Source organism: Plodia interpunctella, chromosome 18 (genome assembly GCF_027563975.2).
Source record: "Plodia interpunctella isolate USDA-ARS_2022_Savannah chromosome 18, ilPloInte3.2, whole genome shotgun sequence".
Classification (NCBI taxonomy): domain Eukaryota; kingdom Metazoa; phylum Arthropoda; class Insecta; order Lepidoptera; family Pyralidae; genus Plodia; species Plodia interpunctella.
Genome location: NC_071311.1, coordinates 2,213,999 through 2,232,407, shown reverse-complemented (window position 1 = coordinate 2,232,407; position 18,409 = coordinate 2,213,999). Strand labels below are relative to the sequence as shown.

Sequence of the window (18,409 nt, the reverse complement as noted above, 5' to 3'; positions counted from 1 at the left end):
ATTTAGGGCCCGGTGAGGGCAATTGGGGCCAATAAGTGACTGCACAAAATTGACGCCCACTTTCTATGCGAAGCAGTTGTTGTAATTAATTGCATTGCAATTGGATGAATGACTGCACGCTATGAAGGCAACATAAGTAGAAGAACATGTTAATATGAAAAATATCAGGTAAACTGATACGACACGATGTCAACAAAATAATTATAACCTATAGAAAAGTAAAAATAGAAGGGGCACAAGTAGACAAAGAGACAGTTACAATGAAGCAAATAAAGAAAACAGGGAAAGCGATCCAACGTTAAGACAATACCAGGAAATGGAAAAGAAATAAAAAGATAAATATAGAGGGAGATCCTGCATCTTGAATCTTATGATTTGGATACGGAATGATGCGATAGACAGTAAGATGAGATCGGTAGTACAGCGGCAATGATTTTGGGTAGTGTATGAATTCAAAATAACAAGCCTCTACAAGGCTACAAGGCTTTATCAACGAGTGTGCTATAAAATGTGCTGATACCTATGTATCAGCAAGTAAAAGTATCTATATACTTTTAGCACCAACAGTGAAAATATCTGAACAGGAAAATGTTAGTGACAGAATAAGGTCATACATATTAGGTATATCAGAGAAAACATCTGAACAGGAAAAAGTATGTACGCACATGAATAATCGAAATTTGGTAACCAAAATAAACGTATGACATGATAGACCGACAGATTGCTGCAATAGATTTTTTCTTGGAAACTTTGTGGGTCTTCTTTATAGTGCGTTATACACTCACTAGTGTCAGGTTTTATTTATTTAAGACATCAGTAATAGTTGTATTAGTACACACTAGTCAACAGGCAGCCAGTGTACAGGTATTCTCATAATGCTTTCTTATACCAGAAGCGGTCTATAAATACATTTTAATTATAAAACAAAAGTATGTGACACAATTAAGATTCAAACCTGGGACCTTTCCATCATAGGGTCTTACTCATTGGACCACCAACTATTGGACCACCAACTGTGGGTTCTCAGTACTATTTGGTTAGATGTCGAAACTCAAGAATGCAGTTCACATACACGAAACGCACCTGCGATATCAAACGGATATAGTGCCTGATAATCTTGTCCAAATATTAGCGTGGTGTTGGGAAGTCAAAGGTTCCGACTAAGTACAGTATTCGGGGGATTTCTACAAGGATGGGAAGTTGGGAAGTCGTGAGATCGAAAGAATAAATTAAATAAGAAGGACATTCGTGCACTTAATTTTTCTGCTGTAATAAAGTGTATGTCAAGTTGCCAATTTTATTATTTTAAGCTCAAGGTTATGCTATAAACACAAATAGATTATAACTAAATTTTACAAAATGTATGTTAGAATTAAAAGTTACATTTATTTTGTTCTATGTTATTTGTTTGCTACTGGCTGGTATCACGTTTGACTGCGGTTAGGTTAAGGTAGTTATTAAGCAGATTTATAGCTAAAGTATCGATTTTATGTGCAAGTGGATTTTATGTAGTCCGGTAGGCATATTGATTATTTACGGGCGATGAATTTCAGTCATTTAAATGGTTTATGCATATCATGATTATGTCCAGTAACTTTCTTTACTGCCTAGGCACTCATAGTTAAATTGATACATTCTAGAACTCCCCATAGTTTTTCATCCAAAGGGGCCCACACATGTATGTAACCTTTTCATTCGCGTTGCGGGTTTAAGAAAGCATTCCTTAGCGTTAATAGTACGCAATATGTTCATATCTTAAGATAAGATGAAGTGCTCATTACGTTTTGCCCACTTGTGTCACAGCTTGCGTGTACTCCAGCTTTAAGTGTGTTTAAATGACAACTGAGCTTGGGAATGGGAAGATAAAATTAAAAAAATCGCTAGCTGTTTGATAAGATCATTTTGCTGACCACATATACTTGCACAAGCCTAAAATATGACGATAAGATCATGGTTATTAATAGAAGAAGCATCGTGGGGTTTCGTGATAACACTTTAGGAACCTACTTATTTCTATTTACGAGCCTTTAAGTGTTCACTCTTATAGAATCAGTTACAGACGTCAAAGTCATGGTCACGTCGAAAAGGATTCGCATTGACTTGACTGCGAAAATGATCAGATGTAGTAAAAATTCTTTGTCTTGTTCAATCTTCAGATTGATGATGGCTAATATTGAGGTGTCTTTGAGTCTTGATCTTTGATGAGCTCTATCTAGTATAGGATTAATATGTCCGACAGCAGAGATTCGTAGGTATAGCGACCACAGTTGTCATTTCAGTTTCAGTAAGAATGTCATACCGAGTTACATTTAACAGTAATACCTCTGTACCTCACTTGACATTCTCTGTTAAATTTGAAACCAATGTCAAAACTCGTTTCAGTGTCTGACATTGATACACTAAATTCCTTACAGAACCACCTTCGAAATTCCTCCTGTCACAACGTCACGCAACGGATATAGTTAATCGGACAGGCGCGTCGGATGTTTTGACATGAACTCAATTGGCTGCCACTTGTTTGGGTGCACCGCACGTTCACATCCTGGCCTGGGGACTCTGGGACCTGCGGCTGGAACCGGTGCGGTGTGAATGCCTGATAACGACTTTTTGACAGAACATACGCGCGACGAAATATACCTAATGGCCTATAAATCTTCTACGGCAGGCAAACTATTAACACAGGAGTAGGTAATCGGAACATGGATCCAGCACCCTAGGCGGTCGTCCAGCCTTAACGCCGCCAACCACTGAGGTTAGGTCAGATCAAAATGGAAAATGAATTAACTACATTTTTTATCTACTTTTGATATAATTAAAATCCTGTGCACAATGTACTTATGTATACATGTGTGAGTCTTTTTTACATACAAAATGTCACCGTGTACGTGCACACACTTCGGTGTGCACCAGCCTTTAGTTAGCAATAACAAACTCAAGCGCAAGTTGAATTTGTGATGTCTTTAGGCGACAGTACTTGGTGCTGTATCAAGTAACTTTACTGTGTGAAATTAATTTACATTTAAACACTGTCAGTCACTGTCAGTGTGTCCACCACGGGTGATCTTAGTTTAGAAAATTGCAATGGACATCAAATGGATATAATCATCAAATGGATCATATTGGAATATCCTCAATGCTACCTCAATTTCAAAGTTATAGAACATTATAATCAACCATATTATGCATAACATTATTTGTTATAACATATAGTAAAAAAAAATTGATAGTATTAAATTCAATATTTTTTTATATAAATATACTAGTTTACTAACTTATATCTCTTAATTTTTAAATATTATCAAAGGAAAATAGTAATAATTTAGATTAGCCGAGATCATAGTCAATGTTTGGAAATAATACTAAGCTGCCCATAATACATACAAAATTGATCGCCAGTCTTCTGTCTACCCCCATGGTATACAAACATGAGCATGACAATATGATGACATACCTATGTTCTGTCCATATTATTTTTAGTATTTGTTTCTTCATATAACAAGAAAGAATGAGTACTGGACAAGGGCAGCAATGAATGGACACTTGAGAGTGCATGAATGCACCCACTGTGTGCATGGGAACTTGCAACATATGTAGTGTTAATGTGCCAGTAAGTTTGTGCTGCAATTGTAGATTTCTTGTAGACTTGTATCCAAAAAAGGAATTGTTTTCAGGAATTGTTTGTGTGTGTGAATTCCATTATATCCTATATATTCTTAAACACCATATGTATAATGTTTGAGATATGATTAAATTTACATTACTCCAATTGCAGTATGTCATTATAAAATAAACAGCCTATATGCATTGAAATTAAATATATATAAAACTCTGTTACATGTGGTTAAAATGTGCATACATTTGTATGTAAAATCTTTAAATTAAACAAAACTGTGCACCAGCTTCTTATCCATAAATGAGAGTGTTCCAGAACGGTGCATGTTTTCATGGCTGATGATGATAGACGACAGCAGTCATGTATAATATAATTTTTGTATGGTTTTTTGTTTATTGATAATGCAAATTAATATATTTTTTAATAAAATTATATAACACAGAACAACCTATGTATGTATATTTTTGATAGCGTTTTTATTTTACAAAATTGAACAAAAAATGAAATGACATGTCCACAATACGTACCTATGTTAGTTGAGTTGAGAATTATGCATGTATGTTGACATTTTGATGGAGAAAAAACAATGAAAATACAATTAGGTAGCAAGTATTTAGTACTTTTAGTCAACCAGGAAAAGTTAAAAGACAAAAATCAACGAATATTAAAACTATTATTAGTATCCTAGTAACAAAATTTTAAACTTACCGCAAAATAGTATGAAGAAATCCATTGCAATTTTACGTAAAATCTTGCCCGAATTTCGATCAGTAAGAGAATTGTTACGCGAATTAGCATTTCTATCCATTTTTAAGTATTTATTTGTTATTGTTTTTATACCACTTACACAAATAATATCACGTACTCATGAAATTACGTCAAAATCGTTCGTACAAGTCAAACAAAAACCTGACATAAGCCACACGTCAACCACAAAACGCATGCGCGCGCCGACTGACTGACGATTGAGCGTGTTTACGAAGTTCACTTGGTTTGGTTCAATTCAAAAGGCATCTGCCCATTGAATACCTACCTATAATTACTATTGTCGTTGAAAAATACTATAAATTATGGTGAATTAAAACTGTGGATTAAAATAATTGATTAATTAAGTATTCAACTACTTATACCTACCTAGTATTTTTCAGAAAATACAAATTTTGAAAAAATATACCTACTACCTAATTATCAAGATAGGTAGATGTTTTAGGATGAAGTAAAAAATGCCATTGCAAATTCGCACCATTCATATCTGCCTATTTTTACCGATTCTTTTCATTTCATACATAAGTCACTGATTGAAATGCTAGTAGTTTGTACCTAGCTTTTATAAATACTATTAATCAGAATACGAAAAAGTGTGTGTGAAGTGAAGGTTTCATGTATTTCTGAATTAGGTAATGCCATGGTAATGCTATATCATAGACAAACACAGTTTCAAAGATTTACTGCATGACATGAAATGAAACCATCTTGAAACTGAAACTTTCAAGCTTTCATTTTGTTTTATAAGGAATCTATTATATGCCTGGTGTGCTATTTCTTCCTTGGAATTTTAACTGTCAAAAATAGTTTTAATTACTTTGCATGTAGGTTAGGTAAAATTCGTAACACCAGCTGATAGTATACATTTTAATTAGTACAGCTCTCATACTCCATGATATTTACTATTGAAAAACGCCATCTATAAATTCATCTAATAATTAAAAACAAAAATCATCCTGACATCTGTTCTGAATTAAGGGAACTAATCAGTAACAACTGTAGTCGCTAATTTGTGAAAGAAACTGCAGATGGCGCTATTAAAATGTGTTTAGTACTTCAACCAACCACCAGATGTCACTGAGATGAGAACACAAGGAAACGAAGGCATTTTTTGATTTCGGTCCATTCCATTCCAGTTCCAACCCAGATAGGTATTTCATGTTTTTTTTTATATGATCTATGTTTACTATGGATACAATAAAGTTATTGAATTCAATATTTTTTTCGCATTTTGCCGGCTACACACTCTCGCCGAACTCAAACAGATGCCGACGCGAATGTAGCTAATATGAACATTGCGTTTTGTTTGAGATTTTACCGCAATGAAAACTCAGAAATTTATGCCGAATCCGCCGAAAGTCGGCAAATTGTTTCGCAATTGCACTGATTGTGGTTAATGGCTTCGACCAATTTGCTTTTTGCAGCCTAGTTTGGTTTGGTAGGTTATCAAAAAATCACTCGTGTAATGAAATTGTTGTCGTTATTCATGAATTAATATACCTAATACTTTGTTGAAGAAACTACTTTAGGAATATGAATTTTCACAATTTGTTTGTTGCAGGATTTGACTATAAGTATACCTACCTATTGCAAAGTACTTAGCAGTAGTACCTAGGTACTTCTTCTACTAAACTATAAATTAAAATTTGATGGGAAATAATCATTTTAAATTTACTTGGGTCTTGGATGTTAATCTATACATTGTATATGTCATAAAATATAGTATCGTTGAGTTAGTATCCCGTAACCCCGCAAGACTCGAACATACTTTGGAGCAACTCAATCTGTACGATTTGTCTATATGTATATACATTTAATTTAAAAAACATATGCATATACCTTCCTAAAATTTGTCCAGTCTTGTTGTCATAGTGCTCATAGCACATCGAACTTGTACTTAGATGAGTAGAGCTCCTGACCTCGTACCCATAGCTACGCAATCCGTAACTAACTTTGCAGCACTCCAGTAGCGTTATACCTATTTAAGTTTATGTGCAAAAGACTTTGTATTTGTGTTCATTTACTGTCATATAGATTTGTATTCGCCCAATGTTTGTATGTACTATATTATTGATAGTACCTAATTGTCAGGCCGTCGTTATATTTCAAACTATGTTTTAAAAAAAATGATCTTCTGTTATGATAAGCTATTACATTAAAAAGTGGTTATGGTGTGATGGTTAAGACGCCCGCCTGGGAACCAAAAGGCCCCAGATTCGAATGCTACTCGTGCCACATGAGTTTGTATACCAATCTGACTCATGTGTTAATAGTTTTCATCGACCATCACTTGCTACCGGTGAAGGAAAACATCGTGAGGAAACCTGCGGTTGATTATCAACTTGTGTATGAAATGGAGAAGGCAACGGTTAACCATTCCATTAATAAAGCCAAGAAAGTCGTTATGTGTGTTTCATTCCACGTATGATCTCAGCCATGAGGAATACGACTATGAAGAGATATTAAGATAGACATAATTGTGAAAATACCCTTTTATTTCCTGGATATTTCACATTTTAACTTGTATTGTTGTTGTACCTACTATTGACCGAGCGAGCGAAGGGTCTACAAATCAACTTGGTGCAAAAATATATTTTTTGTATATGTAAGTACGTTTGTAACGCGATAACTTTCGAACCGTTGGTCTGATTTTGATAGAATTTAAAAGGTATGTAGAATCTGTTAATAGAGTTTTTAAGTATGTTCAGTCGTTTCAGTCGTTTTTGAAATACTCACAATTATGTAAAAATTTATTGCAAAAAAAATTATGCAAACAACTAGTATTCCTAAAATAAAAATAAAATCTTTGATAACTTAAGATCTTAAATATTAGTTCTTAAATACTTCTTAAATATTTTTTTAAATTTTTCTTTTGTTACTTCTGTTGATAATATCTTGAGCTTCGAAGATGACACTGAAGGGCAAATTACGGAAACCCCTGTTCAGTTTTCTTAATTGAATGCACAAATATTCCATTAATCGAATTGGCTTCTGTTAGTTCCATATGACCCCTCGTAATTATTTTTCTTTACATAGCTCACTTACAGTTTTATTATACGTATTGATAATAGATATATATTGATTAAGTTTTCTTTTTAACACCATATCCTATAATTATATAATGTATATGCGAAAGGAAGTTGTTTGTTACCTCTTCACGCTTTATCTCTTTAGTCAATCTTCTTGAAATTTTGCATACATATAATTTGAAGTACGGAGAAGAACATAGGGTTTTCGTCCTGGAAAATAATGTTAAATAGGTATGGCGAAGTTGCGGACAACAGCTACTTGTAAACATTTTAAACTCTTGTTTTTGTAGTTTATAAAAAGGCGATGAAATAGGTGTATATATAAGTACAGGGTATTTTTTTTACATTGCACATATTTTGTGAGCTGAATAAATACAAAAATCGACGTAAATTGGGTGATCAACTGAGCGTAGATATTTTATGGAAAGTCGAAATTTTGTGTCCATAATTCACTGATTATTTCTATTGGAAGGTGTTGTATTCAATTTAATTACTGAGTTTATTACAAAATATTGTGTTGTGTATAAAAAAATATGTAAAGTAACTAATTACCTAAGTAGGTAGTAGTAACTTCAGCTAATGACTGTCTGTTTGCAATAAACTCAAAAATTACTGCATGCGGATTATATTATACCAATATATAAAATCAAAATCAAATCATTTATTTAGAATTTAGACCTTCATAAATACTACTTAGGTTTTAGATTATTAGACAAAGGTAGAAAAAAAGGTGGTGACGACAGCATTCGCAAAGAGGGTTGACGCCAGACTTGACGAAAATGTGAAAGTTTTTACGGGTTTCGGGTACACAGCCGATAATGAAACTGGGAACATGCGATGATGTGACAGAGAGACAGAAAAATGTAGACAAAATAAAACTCACTTTAAATAACTTTCCCGAAACCGCGCCTACAACAAACACAAAACAAAAAAAGACAACTCGATACAATTAAAACAAACAAACTCATCGCAAAAGCGAACGGATCCGACACAATCGGGAAATTTTCAGAGCGAAATTCCTTCATTACTGTACAATACCTACAGACATACAAATAACTGCGTCCAATTTAAATAACAGCCTTGCAAAGCTGAAAAACAAGCGCGTAACCAAAGTTGGGAATAAATTAGCAACCCCCCCATCACCCCCTTACCCAATGTGTACACTGAGCAGAATATTATTTGCCTTGCCAGACAATAATAGGATCTAGTGCCCCGCCCTGACATGTTAGCTTTAGCAAGCCACGCCCAAACCAAGTCCGCTCGTCATTGGCCCAAACTGTTACCCCTCTCGCTCACCCGTATCTTCCGTCTCGCTCTCGCGTATAGCTTTTCCCCGACGCCCGAGGGGTAAATGTTTTGGTAGGAAACATATACGGGGTTTTCTCCGCATTGTCAAGGTTTAAATATTTTTTACGTTATCCGAAGAATACCTGAATGAATGGAGTACTAGAATTCGCTTTATGAGATTTTTTCAATAAGAATCCTTTACGGGATTAAAGGATCACGACTCGCACATATTTCTTTAAACAGTTGCCTTAGAGATATTTTATTACTTTTCCGTTTGATGTTGCTGTGAGAGGACTGTTGTATATCTTATATTACGGGTGGTATCATAAATTATGGGACTCGATAATGTTGCTTAGTAAGTCAGTAGGTATAGGAGTAATAATATGGAGTTTGTTTCATGAGGGCTTACCTATTAATTTCTTAACTGACCAAAGTTTCGCATCGTTGTGGTAATCTAGGATATGTTGTAAATACTTAAAAAAATATATTTAAAAAAATGCGTCCTATGGCTACCTAGTCACGATTTAAACTTCAGACAAAACTTAGTTTTCAACATAAAAAACGTTGTTCTCCGAATTTCCAATAAAAATCTGTCACAACAGAAAAAATACGAATACACAAAGTCGAATTGATGGGCACGAATCAGACTAATAATTATCAGTCGGCGGCCTGAAATTCATGCACAAAGCGCCGACCCGCAGTAATAATAACGACAATTGTTGTGTTTACTGGAACGTAAACGCTGGTGGGGCGCCCGGGGGCGGAGCCTGGGGCAGAGGCCCGTCGCCGGGGCCTCGCGCTCAGTCCGCGCCGCGCCACGCGCCCCAACGCACCTCTGACATGTAAAGCATGGAAGATAGTGATCTCGATCAATACCGCGATATGATTATCGAAGGCGACCTGCCTCTGGACTTGCGACCGCCGCCGAGACTCTACCTGCCGCACTACCTTCGCGACGACACCTCCGAGTATCCTCAGGACGACACCTACGTCTCCGTCGACGAGGACGCCCCTGAAGTGCCGCCCCCGTCCAGCGATTCCGACAGATACGACGCCTCCAGCCCCATCGACCACAAATCTGCATCGCCAAAGAAACCCAAGTCGAAGTCTTCTTCGCAACTCATCAAACCGCCTTACTCCTACATCGCCCTCATCACCATGGCGATACTTCAGTCTCCACACAAGAAGTTAACGTTAAGTGGAATTTGTGAATTCATTATGACCAGGTTTCCTTATTACAGAGAAAAATTCCCAGCGTGGCAGAATTCTATCAGACATAATCTGAGTTTGAACGATTGCTTTATAAAAATCCCTAGAGAACCTGGGAATCCGGGGAAAGGGAACTATTGGACGTTAGATCCTCTGGCGGAGGATATGTTCGACAATGGGAGCTTCCTCAGGCGTCGGAAGAGGTACAAGCGGCCGGCGCCGTCGCTGCAGCACGCGCACGCGGTGGTGGCCATGTTGGCGCGGGAGGCGTACGCTCCTCTCCTGCCGCTGCCGTGCTACCTGCCTCCAGCTCCCTTGCTGACGCTGCCGCGACCTCCGCCGGCTGCCTTGAGACCCGTCCCGTTACCACCAAGAGTAGCAGAAACTACAGAGCCGCGGGAGAAACGATCGAGAAACGGGTTTTCGATCGAGTCCATTATCGGTTCTCAAGACTCTTCTGTGAATTCAGAGCCGCGGCGGAGTGCGTTTTCTCCATTGCACCAGGGCAATGGCCCGCCTGACGACTGGGCCAGGTGAATGTACCTAAACGGGTGCGTTTCGAGTCCATCCCCTTACTGAAGCGTCCCGACGGGCGGAGACGACGCCTCGCCTATAGACTGACCTGTGAACCAGTGAACTGTAATATAATGCATAATAAAACTGTATCGAGTATTCTTGCTTTAATCAAAATTGATCATAGTGATAGACTAAAATGACCAAGCCAAATATAGTTACCAGATTTTTTGTTGCCGAAGAGTAAGTACCAAATATTTGTTTTAATTACGAGCGCATGTTTCAAAGATTGTGTTCAGACGTGGAGTGTTGTATAGAAGCTGAATAATTCCATATGAATAATTACGTCCGTAAATTAAGGTGTAAATTAATGCGACCACGTGCCAAAACTTTAATGTTGCTACTTTTTAGTTAAAATAACCTTAAACTTATATCAGCTTTTCCTAGGTGCGTCTGTGTTAAATTTATTTTTACTGAATTAATTAAAAAGTAGCTGCATTTTAATAAAAATCTAGTCATTTATGTACAAAGTAGTGTCAAATGTGAGTTTTTTGTAAATATTTTCTTAGGTATTTTTATTGTAAGTAGATAAGCAATAATTTTAGAACTAAAGGCGCGTGTACACAGAGTCCTGTAAGTTGAAATAATTTCAATTAAATTATGATTATCCTGAACTACCTACGCGAGTTTTTATACTGTTTTAAAACATTAAAATTGTATTTAAATGTTACAATGTAGTATATTTTTGTGTAATATCTTATTTTTAAGGATAAACATAAAATATTACGAAACATGACTATATATTTTATTTGAATACATACCAAAATATTCCTTAACCTCATTCACTTTGGTTAAATTCATTTGTTTAATAACAATTTAGAATTTATATTATTCTAGCTTTTACCCGCGGCTTTGCCCGCGTGAATTTCCCACGGAAACAGTATTTTTTCCGGGATGAAAGGTATCCTTCTCCATACCTTAAAGTACATGTATGCGAAATTTCAAGAATATTGGTTGAGTAGATAGAGCGTGAAGAGGTAATAAACAAACAAACTTACTTTCGAATTTACAATTATTAGTTAGGATTCATAAATATTAAACCAAAGTAGAAACTACATTTTTATTCTTTATTTTTCATTTACTAATTTTATTTATAACATTTAAAATTATAATACTTTATTTGTACGGTCAATAATATATTTATTTTTGAAAACATATATATATATATTATTATCTTAACCAAGAAAAAAAAATTAAATGTAAGGGTTACTTGAAGAGTGAGAAAACTATTAGTTTACGAATAATTAACTGTTCTGCTGGATAGAATTTTAATAATTATGGATACTTTCCATGAGATCTCGACTAATATTGCTACAGAATTTATTTATGTACACAACATAACAGTGTTAATATAAAACTTACAAATAGGAAACTAACTATTTCTATACAAATTTCTTGCAGTTCTAGTTCTTGTTAACTATACTTTGAAGAATCACTACATAGTATAAAACAAAGTCGCTTCCCTCTGTCTGTCCGTATGTATGCTTAACAACGGTTACGATAGACTAATTTAAGTTGAAGGTACTTATAATACCTATATTAAGTTTTGACCCGATCGAAGACCGGACACATAAAACTTACATGACGGAGATAGTATCACAAATTCATTACATTCGCTTCAATGGTTTTATTATACATGTGATGTGATACATGGCTTTTTAAATGATCTAGAAAATAATAATCACATGAAATAATTGTAGAATCGAGTGGGAATTCAAGGCACGCCTGTCTATCCAGAACATTCGCTATACAACTATGAAAATCCCATTCAAAACATCCAGTAGTTTGTGCGTGATGCGCGAACAAACATACAGACAGACAAATATTAAAAAAATATATATATAGCCAATAAATAATTCTCTTTAATATCTTTTATGTATAGATAACACATAAAAATAGCCTACTTACGGTTTCATTATATGTAAAGATAAAAAAAAATGCAAAAACGTACTGAAATTGGTACAGTCAACAGCACATCAGTCTACTAAAACTCATTGCAAATTCGCCGCTATTACCGCGGCATAGAGGTGCACTGTACCTAATAACTTATTTATCTCACGAAAGTATTTCTTCCAGTCAACCGATAAACGAAATAAAATAGAAAATTCAAATTCAGAAATAAGACTTTCACAGGCACTTTTTTACGTGAAATTTTATATTATATAGTAATTTCTCACAAGTTACAAACTACTGGCATTTCGGAACAACCACTACTGATAAGAAATTCCGAAAGAAACTCATTCGAACAGTGTTGGTCCCTATCATGCCGGAATGCCATCTTTATACACTACAATCTTTATACAGTAAAACCACAATAAAAAAGTAACCTATGTTACTCCTGAAGGTTTCGCCTGTCTCTGTGCCAAATTTCCTCAAAATCGGCCCAAAAATTTATGAGTTTATCTATTACAAATTAAAATACTAATCTTTTCTCTTTATAATATTAGTGTGGATCACATGAGATCTTAACATAAACAAGTAGGGAACCTTAAGTTGACTTTTAAGTTGTACTTGAGTTTATAGATTTCAGTTACTGCTTCGTGGGCGGTAAGCTCGTTGTGCAAACTGTGGGATGGACGGCGAAAGCTCCCGGATTACTATCGTTATCAGTGTTATCATATCACTGATAACAAGTGACGTCACGTTTTCACCGTAGAATCTCGGGTGGTCTATCGCTAAGTAATTTATAATGTTCGAAAAAAATAATTTATTTTTGGTAATTAAGTAAATATTAAAAAAAATTATTTTTGGTAATTAAGTAATTAAATATAATTAAGTAATATTCATAACCTAGTCGTGCTTACCATAATAATAAATAAGTCATCCAAACTAAACGTGTGTATAAAATTTCAGCTTAACCGGTTCAAGATATTATCTGCTTCAAAATTGAGTTGCAAGATTCCACTCGAGACATTGGGACATACATAGTTACATTGTAAAGCTTGTAAAAATCTGTATGTTTAGTGAAACGCTGAGGTACTTAACTCTTTGACAAATTTTTCTCTTCTTCATAGTCGTATTCCTCATGGCCGAGGGTCGTGGTTATTACGCGGAATGAAACACACACAACAACTTTCTTGGCATTATTAATGGAGTGGTTTGCCATTGCCTTCTCCATTTCACACACAAGTTAATAAGAATCAACCAGTGTGCAGGTTTCCTCAAGATGTTTTCCTTCACCGGAAAAGCCTAAAAATTTTTACATATTCTTAGTCATAAAAATAATGCTATTCTTCTATCTTATTTTCATAACCGTAAGGCTTAAAATACCAAAGTAAGGATTCGTGTCGAGTGATTAAGAAAGCGCGTGGCTTGGTACGCGTGCTCGTGTATGATGCCAGCTCCACATTGTCGCCGAACTCTGACACACGCTGACACGAATGCGTGAACATTGCGTTGTTAGTATGAGTGCTTTTATTTACCACAAGGAAAAAACCAGCAATGTATACCGAATCCGCCAAAGTTTGGCAAACTGTTCGACGACAGTGTGGAACCGGCATTTGAGTTAAAGACTCATTTTTGGTACTAGAAGTATTGCACAATCTGTGCATTGGGTCACTGAGTACGGATAATAAGTAAAATAATATTTTCACACCACTTCATGTGTCCTATTTAGGCATAAAAATAATAATAATTAATTACAGAATGTTATGTAAATAACTACTTATTTAAGCTAATATTTGTGCTTGCTATACCATAGTGATAGTCACCTATACTTAGAAACATTCTGCGACAATATTTGTAGATATTATTTGTAATATCAACGTGACTGAACATCCAATAGGTATGTAGTTAAAAATATATTTGTTTAACACGTGGCTTGTTTATTTCTTTTTACTATTTTTCTTGATGTGACTATCTTTCTCTTATTTCACATAAAAATATAAAATATTTTAATAATTAATATTTTGTTTCATTTAACATAATTACAAGTAAATCTTAAATGTAGTAAAGGTAGTGCGCTACGTTGTCGTGGACATTTCTTGATAAAATTGTGAGAACCCAAGTTTTATTTTATTTTATTACAGGTTCTAGGTCGTGAATGAAATAAACCTGTTAAGTGGGTACACTTTCTCATTGAGCCTTTACGCCAGTGAATAAGTTTCCCAGCCTTCACTAGCCATTTGCCAAATTTCATCGAAATTTACGATAAAAAAACTACAGGTCGGTTTACAAAATTAAAATTTAAATAATTTATTCAGAAATTAGACCTTCACAGGCACTTTTTCACGTCAATTTTTATATTAAATAGTTATTCCTCACAAGCTACAAACTTCTGGCATTTCGGAACGACCACTGCTGAGAAGAAATGCCGAAAGAGAGTTTCTTTCGGCATTTCTTGAACAGTGTTGGTGCTTAGTTAGTGCTTACCATTATTGTTTCTTACAATTTTTTTAGCACTTTTACTTTACAGTTAGTAAAACTTTATATTTTGATTTTTGTTTCACTTGAGGTTGAGATAAGTTTTCTATTTTTCGTAAATTTATTATACTTATACTGACGTTTAATGTAATAATAAACCTATGCTATTTTAATGTTTAGCGCCGAAATTAATCAAGACGAGAGGAAAGGTCTCTGAAAAGAGATCCTGTTTGACAAAAAACACAAATAAACAATAAATTTCCCAGATGTCACAAACAATATCTGAGCAAATATTATTGCCCAATGAAATGTAAACAAGAAAGGTGAACAAAGTCGCGTGTAAACATTGTTTCGTAAATGATAAACACTCCAAATGGAACAAAAACTAAGAAAATAAATGTTTGGAAAAGCAAACTCGCTTAGAATGGGACTGATAGAGTGCCTTTATGAGTACAGGTGTGTACGAAATTGTTAGGCCTATAATTACATTTTCCTGTAAACAGATTCAAGTTCTGATTAAGTAAATATTATTATAATATACCCCAAGTTTGGGAAGTGGGCTCTAATTATAACTATTAGGAATGATTATATTTATTAGGAATTCGAATTACTAAGTAGTTTGCGCGATCGCAAATTTATTTACTACACACAAGAATTAGAAAAAGTTAGAAAATGTAAAAAACAAAACACATCTAGTGTTGTAATTATAAATTATGTGAAATTGATCAATTTTTCTATACGACTGTCCACCCACAATGAGAGTAATTTATGTTAAGCAAACACCTTGTTCGTTTGAAACCACTGTGTCACGTTCATTTTGATAATCATGTTTCGTGTAATGATGCAACTGAGACATGTTGGAAAAAATGGCCAAGCGTGAGTAAAGCTCTTACACGAAAGTAACTCGTTGATTAAGTAGATCCAATATTAGTTCAAATATTTTTTTTTATGTTTGCTTTTGAAATAGCTAAAATAATACATTTTCCGTTAAAGTTTCTCTATGGTTCCTGAGATAATAAAAACGTCACGAGATTATAGTATTATTAGAGCCCGGCTCTATAGCTCCGTCGTTTTACGTTGCGTCGACGCAGCGCGTTGCCAACGCTCCGTTGCGTCATCTCTTTTTACATAAATTTTACATTGACGTTCGTCTCCGTATATCAAAACTCGATACAATTTATCTATGTTGTTCCGTTTGCGGACGTCAACGCAACGGTGGACGACGGAGCAATGGGGCTAGTCCCTCAAGCAATGTATGGTGAATGCAAAAATATACTTTTGGAGTTCATTGATTTATTTAGACAAATAATACATGCCCATTCTCAGAACCGAGGGAACATATTCCGTGCGAAGCCCTAAAAACACACTATATTCAACAAATAATATCATTTCATCACATTGTGAAATTGTTTTAATTGATGTTTATCTGTTTAAGTTATTTTTTGTTACAAAAAAAATCTACTTATATAATTTCCATTTATTTACGTTAGGCACATATGTTACCTACATAAGCATAAATATTTTTTACGTATTTAAAAGAATAACATTATGGCTCACAAGGGCCTCAGTTCAGAACCATAGATAAAATAATAATTTCAAAACTATAGGTATACAACCGCAAAATTGGAATGAACTATAAAGAATAACAAGTATCTGATTGAGCTGTGTCTTTTATGTTTATTTCCATTTTATTTTCCCTTCCTAGGATTTACAACACATTCTAACAAGCTCTCACATCGTTTCATCCTAATCCTAACCAATATTATAAATGCGAAAGTAAGTTGTAATGTTTGTTTGCTTGTTTGTTTGTTATCTCTTCACTCAATCAATCTACTCAATCATCTACCTCCTCAAACCTCTACCTTCTCAATCAATCTTCTTGAAATTTCGCATACATGTAGTTTGAATTATGGAGAAGGACATAGGGTATCTTTCCGGAAAAATAACTGTTCCCATAGGAAATGTTCGCGGGCGAAGCCGCGGGCATAAAGTTAGTATGAAATAAATTCAATTAGGCAATTCATTCGATCGTGGACAATTCATGGTAAATATATACATGATATGTTGTGTACATTTGAAGCGGTGGTGGTATAAGGGTTAAGACGCCCACAAGTGGATGGAAATGTCCCAGGTTCGGTTCGTAATCGAAATAATTAAAATTAATTTAAAGATTAATATAATAAGAATTATAGTCATATATTTCCAAAACCAATTGTCAGTACCAATAGTCCAATGTTTAAATAAAATAAATACTCGTAAATTAAAAAGTTAAAAATGAATGGTGATGTGTCTCATTGTTGACATAACGCTAGATTTTTTATTACAGGTGTTGTCAGTTAATGAATAGATAACAGGTTGTTCCACTTCGTTTTGTGGTCTCAACCTCCAAAAGATACGACATAGGTGAACTAGTTTTTGGGTCTTCTATAACTGATACAGCCTATGAACATTCCTATCATTATTTATTTATTCTATTAACATATATTATATTATTAAACTAACTTCAAACCATCGTACAAGCTCCGTAAATATATTATAATAAGATTCCCTTTTGTTAATGTTTTCTTTAAGTAATTGTACTTTTGTTTTACTCTAAGCTACTCCCCGTAGGTACTTTGAGACACTGGCTCTGCTTAGTTCAGATCAGTCACTCACAAACTTGTTTTATTGAAACTTACCAATGTACAATGTAACATATCTAGATTATACCATGTTAAAATTGTTGAGAAAATAAAGAATTTTTGATTTGATTTGGTGAGCGTTATGTGTGGCAATTATGTCTAGACATATACAGAGGGTTAAGTGTTGGCATTTCACTTCTAGCTATCGAATCGATTCGAAGTGAGACGTAGCGAACCAATGACATTGCAGTGTGGTTGTCGTTGCGTCACAATGGCGCAATGTGATTGGTTTGCTGCGTCTTCTTAGCATAGATTCCATAGTGAGAAGTGAAACGCAAACCCGCACTAACCCCCCAGTACTACCGTTTCTCACTCAACCTTGTGTATACCGGGTTGCAGCGGGGCTTTCCCACAGCCGGAACTCGGAAAATTCGGCTGTGATCCTACAACAGGTCGCCCTGCCTGACGTCAACCCTCATATTGTAGCCTAACAACTAAGGATCTCTCTCTCATTTGAGTGTTTTCCTGGATTCTTCCTAAGTCATTGAGCATCGGTCCTACTTTACCTACGTCTAACACACCTTGTGTCACAAAATTATTATCAGCGGCCCTCCACATGAGCAACTATGCTGTCTGTGAAGCCCCACCTCACTAAAATGATCCACCTGAGTACTAAACAATGATGATGGACTACCACAAGTTCACAACAGCAAATACTTCAGTAAACCTGCGACAATGGCGACTGCAAAGACGTTGAAGCGTCAGCTACATGAAATAAAAAAAGGTTAGGACAATCAATAGCATATTAACCACTACTTCCCATATTATTGCAAACTCGCCGTTATTACCGCCCCATAGAGGCTCATGCGGGGTAGCTTGATGTGCAGTTGAATATACTTTGTCCCGTTAATACACATGTTAAGTTAAATAATGGTTAAAGTCTTAATATT

General features: G+C 35.1%; 2 protein-coding genes across 2 annotated transcripts in view; one reads left to right on the top strand and one right to left on the bottom strand.

The window, feature by feature from the left end:
• Positions 1-4,456, bottom strand: part of LOC128677541 (putative phosphatidate phosphatase) — a 50,410-nt gene extending 45,954 nt beyond the window's left edge. The window contains exon 1 of the mRNA XM_053758467.2: positions 4,322-4,456. Within this exon, the coding sequence (XP_053614442.1) occupies positions 4,322-4,421 (100 nt within the window). The 5' untranslated portion in view covers positions 4,422-4,456. The remainder of the gene's footprint in view (positions 1-4,321) is intronic.
• A 131-nt stretch (positions 4,457-4,587) lies between these two features.
• LOC128677540 (forkhead box protein D3-like) lies at positions 4,588-11,202 on the top strand. Its single transcript, XM_053758466.1, has one exon. The coding sequence runs from the start codon at positions 9,544-9,546 to the stop codon at positions 10,438-10,440; it is 897 nt and encodes a 298-aa protein (XP_053614441.1). The 5' UTR covers positions 4,588-9,543; the 3' UTR covers positions 10,441-11,202.
• The last annotated feature ends 7,207 nt before the right edge of the window (positions 11,203-18,409 follow it).